Below are 12,006 nucleotides of genomic sequence, written 5' to 3' on the forward strand. Positions count from 1 at the left end.
TATTGCTAATATGTGGCTGATAAGAAAAGAAAGTGAATACTTTTTGAATTGGCAATTGCTATACTAAATGTGTAGTTGAATTTTGGGTAGTCCTTTCTTAGATGAGACTAGCTACTGGTGAAGCATGGGAGCATGTGCAGATTGGACCTTCCATAAAAAGTAAAGATTTTCAAGGTCAGTTTGTGTCCAAGTGACTGGTTTTCCCTCAGTTCATCATGTGTACACTCTGCAGGATTTTATTTGGATAGAACTGGATTTCTTGTTGAAAGTCTTTGAAGTCATCTCCTTGTGAGTAGAGGAGGAGTTAAATTAGGAAATAGCTAGTGATAAGCTGAAAGAAAACAGTATCACTGTAACAAAATAATGACAGCTTTTTATGGGGAAAAAAAATCCAAAACTAGATCAATGCATCACTTGAGCACATGTGAGTGTGCTACTGAGGCAGTTATAGTACAAGAGTGAAAAAGACTCACCGAGAATCAGTTCTTTTCCCCAACCACTGGCACTGCTTTGCTACCAGTGCTCTACAGCTTACTGAAGTATAACTCCTTGGAAAAACAAAACAAACCCCCAAAGCAATGGGGTTGTGATAGCTGTGGAAAAGAAATAAGAAGAGATTAGAGCACCTTCATGAAAAAATCTGTGGGTTGTTACTGTGTAGGGGTTTTTTGTTTGTGTTTTTGGGAGTGTCATCACTGGTATGCCTTTATTAGTTATTGACAACCCAGGACAAAGAGACTGGCTGGACATGGTCACCATTTCTGTTGACTGGGAAATCTTACCATATGCTGATATTGTGGCTACTAAGACATTGTTGGCCTTATCTGAGCCTATTGTTGCTAATGGGTGAAAAGATGCATATGGAAATTAAACCATAAAACTTTCATGTTATTTACACAGGAAGTAATGCCAAGTGGGAGTATTATGACACATATTCTCTGTATTTTAAGGATTATCAACATTAACTATATACTTGTTTATGAGCTGAAGCATTCTAGCTAAGTCTGTAGTTTTTGTTCATTGCTGCTGTCTGTGCTATGCTGAAGAGAGATTAAACTTTGAACCTCTTTAATTTCACATTAAATAAATGCATGCAGTTTATTACCTTTAAAGAAAATGCTGTAAGGGTGTTTGTGTTTTTTCCCCTAGGTATGCCTTACATTTTGTTATACAAAGTGGAATTTCCTACTATATCATGATCATAATAGGAGTGGAAAATATGCACAAGTAAGTTTCCATTCTAAAAATTTTTTTTTGCTTTTACAAGAATGCTCCTGCTTAAGAGTTTCTTGGTAATGGTGCACATGCGCCATACTTCTACTTGTATCATAACAGTACAGTATTTGAATTCTAGTAACCATGGTTTTATTTCCAGGGGAGAAGATGGCTTATTTGGGAATTTTTGCCAGCTTTTTGGAATATCTAAAGCTTGTTATAGATGTTAATAACCCACTGAGACTTCTTTTGTGTTCTATGCATTCCAATTTTTTTCATCATTGCTTAAACCTAAATGTTTTCAGGTGTCTCACAAATGAGTTTACTATACAAATGTAATTTGATAACAGCCAATGATAGCAGAAGGAAGATGTCTGAAGAGAAGAGAATGTATGTGAGAAGTTTTGGTACTAATTGTTTGTCTTTTCTTCTTCTTTTCTTTTTTTTATAACACAGTGTAAATGCTGTCTTAAGGAAAGAATATGCTTGTAAAATACATAAGGCATTATTTTAAGTTTGCTTGAACACATGGTTAGATTAGCAGAATCTGAATGCATATAGAATAACACTTGTTTCTCTTTTAAAATCATTTTTGAAAGCAGGAAAGACATTTATTACTGTATGCATATGTTTTACTATTCCACTAGCCTAGAGATCAGAACTAAATTAGGTTCCCACTGTGTTAATTCCTGCATAAATGTTTAGTAAAATAGCAAATCCTTGCTTGAATAGATTCCTGAAGTATGTGAGGCTGTTAGGAAAGACTGGTAAAAGAAATAAAGAGGAAAATTGCTTTACACAGAAAGCACAAAGCCAGGGTGGCCTGAGTTCATGATCCTACCTGTTAGAGCACTCTGCTGCTTTATACTGTGATTCTGAATGTAATTATATTGTCTTCTGAAATATCCCATATTAGGCTCTTATCTTCAGGATTTTCAAAGCCTGACATATTTGAACTACTGCAGATGTAAGAGAACCTCACTTGGTTGGATGGCCGGTTTCTATACAAATGGTTTATTTGATTAGGGGTGTTTATAAAGCAACTTGTTCAGGTCAATTTCTCTTTAGACATTCAGCAATGTGAGCTATGACTTAGATAACTTAATATTTTAAAAGACATTATTAATATGGTTAAATGCAGAATAGGGAGGTACCAGTCAGGAACACTTTGGTTTTTATCATAACAAGTTACATAGGTTTCTCATAAAAGGAAATCCAGTGGTTTACATTCCTCATAGTGAGAGGCAGGTAGGCATGTGTGTATTTATCACTGCTGCGTTTAGCAAGGGAACTCTAATTCCCGATGCTCCTAATTCACACCAGTTGATTTAACTGCATGACCTGATCTGCCGAAATGTTTACTGTGTTATACACAACTGTTACTCTGCAGCTGGGAGGGGAAAGCCTAGATTTGGCGACCTGGCTTATGTTGTCGTATCACTGTATGAATTAATGTGCCATTGTACAAAACTAAAAAACTCTTCTTTCAGTGGAGGAAAAAAATGTAACAAAGTCATTTGTTATTTCAAGTTGTGGACAGTGTTTGCATACTGTATGGGAAGCTCCAGGAGCCATTTCTAATAGGTGATACAGGCAAAACTACGAGGTTTGCTCCTTCCATTGCCAGAGTATCCCAGAAGGAATAATGCCTGTACGTTTTACTAAAGGAATGCACCACGTACTCTTAATTTTCTGTTATGAAAATTCCCCTTACAGCTTTCTGTTTGGCAGTCTGAACAGAGCTAACGTGAATAACTCCTGTCCCCACCTAAGTGTTTGTCTTCAGGCTATGAATGTGTCTCATGGAGCCCAGGGGAGGTGGAAGGTTAAGTGCTGTATAGTAGAGTGCAGCTGCTGCTGCCTGGCCTCAGGAGAAGGACTCTGTCAATGTTTTAGTGTGAGATGTGTGTATATGTACAGCTAATTGTAGCACATGGATATACCTGCATAACCCAAGGTTTGGGACTTACTTTCTGTACTGTAGAGGGGCCCATTTGCTGGCAGTCCGAGTTAGAGGTTACCTTTGTTCATGAGCAACTTAACCTTAGAGTCTATAGAACATCAAATACCTATATGTGGTGTAAATATGAATTCAAGTGACTTTTGTACTGGAAAAGCACTTGTGTATTGTACAAAAATATTATTGCCTATTATCTAAATTGATTTACTGAACTAAGTTTCCCTCTTCTTTTCCCTGCCCTGCTTGCTGTCCTACAGATTTCATGAGGGTATGAATGGGAAAGTCACTATTCCTCTCCTTCTTCCTGCTTTCCCTACCCTCTAATATAGCTCCTCAGTCTCTCCAGCCTCTCTAAAAGTTGCTTAAACAAATAAGAGACAACTAAATATCTTAGGCTGCTATCAGTTCAGTTGCTGTGCACTGGCTTTCCTTACCCTCCAAAGTGAGCAGATTTTTTATAAACTTCCATGTTCTCCAAAGCACTTTCATGTTTGGTACTGTTACTCCTCTAAACCTTTGTTTCTTTCTTAATGTACTTCCACTGGATTCTAAAAATGTCTCTACTGTGAAGTTCCTACCTTTGTGGTTTTCCTGAGGGAACTGGCTGTTGTGCAGCTCTTGCATCTAGGTTGGTCTTGACATACATGGCGTGTTGAAGATGAAAGCCTTAATTGAACAACAGTATAGGGAGGGGAAAAATAAAAGGTAAAACCTGAGGTGTTGGATGTGAAGAACATATTAAAAAGGAAAGAAACTTTATATTTTAAATTTTAACAACTTTTAGAATTAAGTTAATTAGCAAAAAATGAGTTATCTGAGACTTGGATGTAACTAAAATTGATCCATTATTTTTATACTTAAGTCTTATTTAAATCATAGTACTTTGAATGAAAGGTGGAGTGATCACACTAGTTTGCCTGAATGGTTCAAAGCTTTTGTCTTTTAATTTGGGACTAAGCTATCTTAATATTTGTTTGGTGCTGTCATGGCTCACTTAATTGTGAAACTGAAAAATATATTTAAAAAAAGTCCTCAATTCCAATGAATTTGCACTTGGTAACCGATGTAGTACTAATATTTATCTTTTTCTTAGAAATTCTTCTGTTTCTTCTATGATTATGAAATTGCTACTTATCTTAAAAGACAAAACCACAAATGCCACAAGGTTCTTTTTCTTTAAACCTTTGGCTACTGTTAGCTAAGACCTATGGGAGCAGTGCTTGCACAGGTGATCTGATGACAAGGTTTTAAGGTTTCTAGGTAACTCTTTCTCTTCTGACTTTGTTGTTCATTTTATGGTTGGTAAATAATGTTCCTCAGCCTGTGGGCAGAGGAGGGTTAATTATTGGGCTCAGAGGTGCTTCACTGAAGTCTGTAGTTTTCTCAGTGACTTCACTGACAAAATATGGAAGTCCTAGCTGTGTTAGTGTAGAAAATAGATTTGGTTTTTAAAAATTATTACTGTTACAATGTTTATTTAAATTTCTTAAATATGCTAATGTAAAATTAAGTGATATACTTGCTATTCATGTCTGATACCTTCTGTGTTATGCTTAAAGTTGCACGATGATACTTGTTCCAGAAGTCTAGAGTTGAACTGCTAAGACTTAGGTGAATTTTTTTTTTTCTAATGCCAGAAATAACCTCCTTAACTGTTTTATGGCTTATACAAGTTGTGAAAAGTAAATAAATGAAGAACCCAGAAACCCAAGATAATGAATAGCAGTAAATACATAATGAGCTGACATGTGTGTGCCACAAAAGGCCACAAAGATTATGAGAGTGGAGCATCTCTCCTGTGAGGAAAAACTGAGAGAGCTGAGACTGTTCAGCCTGGAGAAAAGGGGAGGATCTTAGCAACACATTTGAATACCTGGAGAGAGGAAGCCAGGCTCTCAGTGGTGCCCGGTGACAGGACCAGAGGCAACAGGCACAAACTGAAACACAATGCTGTCTGAACATCAGGAAACACTTGTTTACTGAGACAGGTTGTAGTCTCCCTGCTTAGAGATATTCAAAAGCTGCCTGGGCATAGTCCTGGGTAGCTGGCACTGGCTGACCCTGCTTGAGCAGAGAGGTTGGACCTGATGACCTCCAGAGGTCCCTGCCAACCTCAGCTGTTCTGTGGTTCTATTTCGGTTTGATAGATGTACAATTCTTTGTACTATACCTATGCCCATGTATGTGAGCTGTTTGAACATGGTAATGTAAATACATATTTGAATTTGAGTAAGCAAACCAAACTTTGTTTTAACTGATCTGGTCTCTGTGGAGATACTTTCCTTGGGATTTGGCAGCGTTAGTCCTCAGTAAGTTTCCCTTAGCCTCCTAGCCAGAGCCAGGACTGAACAATGCCTTGCTCCCCTTTGCCTTCATTCCTTACTGTGGCATTGACAAACAATGGGAGATTTGGCAAAGGAGGTGTGGAAGAGATTTGATGATTTTTGTCTTAGAAATCTCAGATTAAAGTCTTGATCATCTGAGTGAACTAATTCACTTGGCGTGTTAATTGTGACAATTTGTCAGTCATGTGTTTAATAATGCTGAATGTCATGATTTTTCTGATGCTTACTTAGAGATCAGACTTTAGTATTCTGAAGATTGTGAATGGAAGCACTGACTAGCACCATGCAGTGATTCTCTGTATGCTGGAGATTTGATCATTACAAAAATAGCTACGTAAATGGATGTCTGTCTTCAATGACTTTAAAAGTGAGCACTTGTTGAAGTAAGCAGCTGTGCAGGAATTTCCTAGTAATCCTTATGAATTTCTTCTGAAAGTATTTGTTTTAAGTAGCTACCCACTAGTAGTTCATCCACTTTGATAACTTCCTGTACCTCTCCTGGCTGCGCCTGAATAGAACCCAATGCATACCTTAAAGCATAAAAGTATGAGTTGAAAAATAACTTGATATATTATCCTTCTTAAAATTGGAATGTTTCAATGGAAAGGCCTTTATTGAGCATATTTTTTGTAATTACAGAAATGGAGTGAAAAGAGAACTAGAATTTTCTTACCTTTAGTGCCTATCACTTTTTGCTGCACTTTTAAATAAAGATTAAATACATTAAATACATTTAAATACATTAAATACATTTATTTAATCTTTGGGGTAGGTGTTCCCGTGTTTGTATAGGGAGAAAGAAGGAAGGACAGGAGTGATGTAGTGTCTGCAGCATTGTAAAGGTTGATGCTTAAATATAGAGTCTGATAAAGATAATAAACAACAATTCAAAGGCATTTTTGAAGTGTTGTGGCTGTTTCAGTTGGTTTGGTACAGAAGGGGGGCATATTCTGCCTAAATGCAACTAGAAAAGAAATCTGATCATATACTTGGTATTTCCAGAGAGAAGATTCTCAATCAGTTTGTTTTTTAAATCCCTGTCCCCTGCCCCCTTTTCTTAATTTTTATTTGTTTTTTCAATTTTGTTTTATTTTTACTTGATTGCTGTTACTCAAAAGAACAGAGTTCTCGGGGAGAACAGGGACTTTAAACAAAGCCATTGGCATATAAAATCTTTTATCAAACTTGAAAAAACTCATGTGAAAAAGTTTCTGGACTTCTGTTTTATGAAGTAGCTATACCTTATTGAGTATTGATCTTTACCTGAAAGAGCGTTCTTTTACTTCCCTAAACTTTAAATTGATAGGTGGTTTTTTTCACACTGTGTATTTCGTTTCTATAAGCATATAGAGGATAACGCCTTCTTGGAAGAAAACAGTAGTTTAAAATGCCTGAGTGTGTTAGAAGTCTGTTGGGACAGAGTAGCTATTGCTTGCATAAATCTTTTTTTTTTTTTTTATATTTTTGCTGAAAGTGAAGCTGAGCACAATCAGTCAAGCAAAAGAAAATTGATAGGGTAAAGCCATGTTTTCTGGGCTTTGTATTTGTTTGGTAATCTCTGAAAGCTGTACCATCTATACAGATACTTCTTCAAGGCACATTACTCTGCCTGTCATGCTGCCAAGCAACTTGACTGGTAGCAAATGAGCTCTGAGTCATGGTATCATTGCTGCATGGTTTATTACCTCAGCAAACTATTGATGTCAAATAAATCAGGCTCCCTACAAAATGAAGTGGCAGAATAAATTGTACCTAGGAGAGTTCAGTGAAAGCTGTGTTCTTCTTCAGCTCTTGGCAAAGACTGCCGCTAATAAGAGTTGATTAAAAATTCTGGTTGCATGGCATTGACTGAATTTAACCAGTAGCATTTGGGATAGAGAGATTACATGCAAGGATTCTGTGTCCTATAGTCAATTTTCTTCACCAGGAGCATGCTTCTGCATGTGTTTTTATGCTTTGGTGAAATATCTTGTATTTGAGGTAAATTTCACTTGAATAATTATGCCAAGCTCAGCAAACAATGATTTCATTGTCCTTAATGGAACTGTTGGCTGTAAATTATGCAAGTCAGTTCTGCCTGCAGAACTGCAAGTGGTGGTGTACAAAGTGTCTGGGTTGGACCTAAAAGATGATGACTCTTGATGGCAATGCACAACAAAATACAAAAATTCTGTTAGTGTTTTGTTTCTTTTAAGGGAAGGTGGATGTAAATAAAAAGCATTGATTGTTTTAAAAATACAAATGCCTTCATTTTAAAATCCAGTGTCTCAATTAAAAATATTAGTAAGTTTCATGTAGCTTTTCAAGCTGATTGGTTTTGTAGATCAAGTGTCTTCAATGGAAGTTAAAGATGAGACCACAGAATCACAGAATAGTTGTGGAGGGAAGTGTTTCTCACTCCAAACCCGCCTGTTCAAAGCAGGATCAACTAAAGCAGGTTGCCCTATGAAACCCAAGTCTTCCTTAATAGTAACATGATCCTGGATAGTTCCAGTTGTCATAAGCATGCTAGACATTTCCTTTTCGTGTCTTGCTTCAATGTCTGTTATAGCTTAAAATTGATTTGAGGTGACTTCATGCAGCTTAGCCTTCTCATATGATCCGGACCTGCACAAAACCTTTTTATTCTTTAATTTCCCCCACCCAATAACTCTACAGATTTGGCATTATTAACTTAAATTTATTAGGTTCATTTCAATTTAAAGTGAAATAAACCAGCTATAATTGAGACAGTTAATTTGGTAGGAGGAGACCACGTTAGGCAACAAGTAGTCTTTCTATTCTTTATTCATAAGAGGTAGTATCAGTAATAAAAAGGAGAGGTAGGGCAAAACACATAAAACAAAGACCATGCCAAGAGAAAGTACAGAAGTCTTGTGTCTCTAAATCAGTAGAAACAGGTGAAAGCCAGTCTGAGTAATAAAGAAATACTGAAGGGAGTATTTGATACTACAAGTTTGGTTTTATTTTCAATTCACTTTTCAGTTTTTTTGAAGACAAATGTTTTTCTGGTGTTCAAACATAAATTCATTCTTCTATACAATGAGAAGATATACAACTGATTTACTTACTCTCTTCAGTATGGATGAATTGCTTATGAATTGGCTATGTGTAAGAAATCCTATTTCCTTATATATCCGCTGGCATAGTTTTTAGCTGGGAAGCTTACTGTTTTATAACAGTAAATTTCAAACTTTCTGTTTAAAAGTTGCATTGGATTATGTTGAAAGAGAAGTGGGTAAATAGAAAAAAGGTGCCGTAAATTGCTTTGTGATTTCTTCATTAAATCTGTCTTAAGTGGAACTTTTGGTGTTCTATTTTCTGTGAAAATTCAGCCATGTGGTGCTTAAACAGGTTTGCTGTGTGTTTACATCTGGTAAGAAAATGCAAGTACCTTGGACAATGCTGCATGATGTTAATCTTCAAAACTGGATGAAATAAAAAATACTTAGTATAGCCAAGTGCTGAGCAGTTCTTGAAGTCATTACTAATCACGGGCACAACAGGAACTATAAAGTCAGTAGGCTTGCAAAAGGAAGCTCTGGGTAATTTGGTGTACGATTACCTAAAGAGTGAATAATCTGTTTTATTAATAGATAGTACCACATGGGAATGCACAATGCATACAAGTAATGCACAATTTTAAACAACAGTCACATGGGTGGCTTTCTTTTTCTTGGTATTCTGCTCTTTTTAGAGGTGTCTGATGTTTTAAATCTCATATCTTGGAAACTCTTCAGTAAGTCTTGGGCTTTTCAGCTCATCAGATGTTCCTCTTCTGCTTCCCTCCACCATGGTATCCATTTGTGATACCATGTTTAATATATGCTGTGTCATCATCCATGTGCCTAATCGCTGCCTTTTGTCTTTGATACTTAGTACTATTTTTAGTGATAGGTATTATTGCTTCTGTAGAGAGCTTTTTGTCTTCAAAGCAGCTCGTAATCTGTTGAATGCTTTAAGGACATCTCGTGAGGTGTAAATGAGGTGATATGTATATAGTGAGAAATAGTAAGATTTTGCCATTCCCTACATAAGGTATACAGATGTCAGCTAAAACTTGGTAAATGTGTTATAATAAATCAAGAGGAAAACCTATAGAACCATCCTTTTTGTTCTTTTTTTTTTCTTACAACATGGAAGGAGGTCTCACTGATCAGCAGTATCCACTTGTCTCCAGTTCTAATGAAACAAAAGTCCAGGCACCTCTGGATCTCTTTCTCTGCATGACTATGGTGCTCTGGAAAGCTGACCAAGTACATGCTGTAGGCACATTCTTCTGCAAACAGAAAAACTGTAGTCTTGAGGGTGTTGTTTTTCAGTTGGCTTGACTGCAGTAGGTTCACTGAAAGGTTTGCTTTAGAAATTCACGTAAGCAGTATGATTGCTATTACTTAAGAATTGTCCCCACAGTTCTTACCATTTTATGTGGTAACAGAATTAAAATTTGGTCTATGTGACCATGATGTGGTATGTTCCATTACTGTGCCTGAGGGACCTTTCCAGAAGAGCACAAGGGCCTTACTACCAATCTGCTTTCAGAGCTGCAGTCAGAAGCCAATGGCTTCTTCATCGTTCCCAGCTGCTGGAGAACAGAATAACAGCTCTTGCTATGTTTTGTATAAATATCTGAAGTGTCAACATCCACATCCAGGTAGGATATTTCCAAACTGAAAAAGCTAAGGCTTTCTAATGGGAAAACAAAACTTGTTTCATGTGTGGCTTCTGAAAAGTGGGTTAAAATTAAGGTTTATTCTGATGTTGGTTTGATGTAAAGTATGTGACTTCAGAGGCTGGTTAGTTTCCCTGGCATTTTTCTGTACTTCATGTTTGAGCAATTAGTATATGTGACACAATCTGTATAAATAGTAGAAGGGTCTAAATAAAGGAGCCTAGGGAGTCTAGAAGCAGAATAAGTTTAGTTTGTTGTGCTAGCTATGTTTTGCTGCTTATGTAACTACTTGGTGTGTTTTTCAAAGATCCTGCAAAAGTATTCTCTCTGCAGTGTAGAAGTGCCTCAGGAATACAAAATGATTTCTATTCTTAAACGCCATCCTCTTATGAATGAGGATTGAGATACAAATTACAACATAAATAAACTCAAACACACATTAGTATCAGTTGCAGTCCCTGTCCAGTTCTTATGGTAGATGAGACCCTTTTGCTGGAAGTAGTAAACCCCATATATTTTAGTAATAACTGTGCAGTGGGTTATAAGGTAAGTGGTGCTTTCTGAAATTGGTAAAATGGGTAATGGTAAAAGCAATGCCAGTGTTAGCTAAAACATCCATTCCTTACAAGCATCACCATCTTGTGTTTATGAGCAAAATCAATAAAGAAATAAAATCATTCTTAATCATTTTAATATTCTGCTATAGGTGTTAACGGATGTAAGAACATCCATTATTCAATATATTTCTTGTAAACTTATTCTTCAGGTCAGCGCTGAGAGACATTTATTTGAAGTATATATTATCAGAATGATAATGACCTGCTGTGTGCTTGTCATCGTTGTGAAACGAAGCCTCTATCTATTCATAGTGTATTTATCCAGTGTTTCATAATCACATATTGGGTTTTCTTTCCTTAATTTCTCATAGTAAGAGTGAAAATATGTGAGCAATCAGAAAATAGTTTCTATTTCTTAGTTGTTCTTTTTCTCCATTATCTGCAAACACACGGGAACGCTGTGACACTGTCCAGTGTGTTCTGGATGCTCTGCTTTGGTTTTCATGTCACATAAACAATGATGACATATGTTTGAAATGGCATTTGATCAAGTCACCGAGCAGATACCTGGCCAACCTGTATTGGGTCACTTTCCTTTACCCTTCTTGGCAATGAGAATTCTTGCTCTGTTTCTATCTCTGTGTGTGGGTGTGCTTAAGAATTGTAGTAGGTAATGGTTAACAGGTAACTCATGGAAATTGTGGTTTGTTATGCAGTTGAGAAAAGATGGGATGGGAAAGAGGAGACCACACAACCCAAGCAGAATAAGTGGCACTTGAATTATGGACTTTGTGTTTTTATTGTTGATCTGACCTGTTGTTCTCTTAGATTTGAGTAATCAGGCTTTATCATTGGGTAACTTCAGCAGACAATCCTTGAACTATCAGTGTGCTCAGTTAAGGATTCTCTGTCAAAGCAAATCTTTTGCAAATGGAAATATTGATTCATTTTGCCAGAGAAGTTCAGAGTGCTCTATCTCTGTGGGCCTGAAGGATTCCAGAATAGGACTCCTGCCAGATGGATGCTGGTTGCTGGATGCTTTAGATGCCAAGAGCTCTGAGGAGGCAGAGGGAGAAAATGAATGGTAGTCTCAGTTCAGCCAGACAGTTCTCGTTAAAGGCTCAGCAGTGAGCCTTCCCCTGCAGCAACTGGTTAATTTATCTGCTTTGTCAGCATCTTATTTTCTAATGGCAAAATTTTAGGCTTAAGGTTCCACGATTGATTCATACAGGAGCAAGTCCTTGTTTTCTGATGTGT

General features: G+C 36.8%; 1 protein-coding gene across 2 annotated transcripts in view; it reads left to right on the forward strand.

Moving 5' to 3' along the window:
* Positions 1–12,006, forward strand: part of MBOAT2 (membrane bound O-acyltransferase domain containing 2) — a 98,786-nt gene that overhangs the window by 17,661 nt on the left and 69,119 nt on the right. For both annotated transcript variants that reach the window (XM_027690195.1, XM_027690196.1), the window contains exon 3: positions 1,150–1,227. In XM_027690195.1, coding sequence (XP_027545996.1) covers positions 1,150–1,227 — 78 coding nt within the window. The remainder of the gene's footprint in view (positions 1–1,149; positions 1,228–12,006) is intronic.

This window comes from Neopelma chrysocephalum, unplaced genomic scaffold (assembly GCF_003984885.1).
Source record: "Neopelma chrysocephalum unplaced genomic scaffold, ASM398488v2 Primary Assembly neopelma1_80b, whole genome shotgun sequence".
Classification (NCBI taxonomy): domain Eukaryota; kingdom Metazoa; phylum Chordata; class Aves; order Passeriformes; family Pipridae; genus Neopelma; species Neopelma chrysocephalum.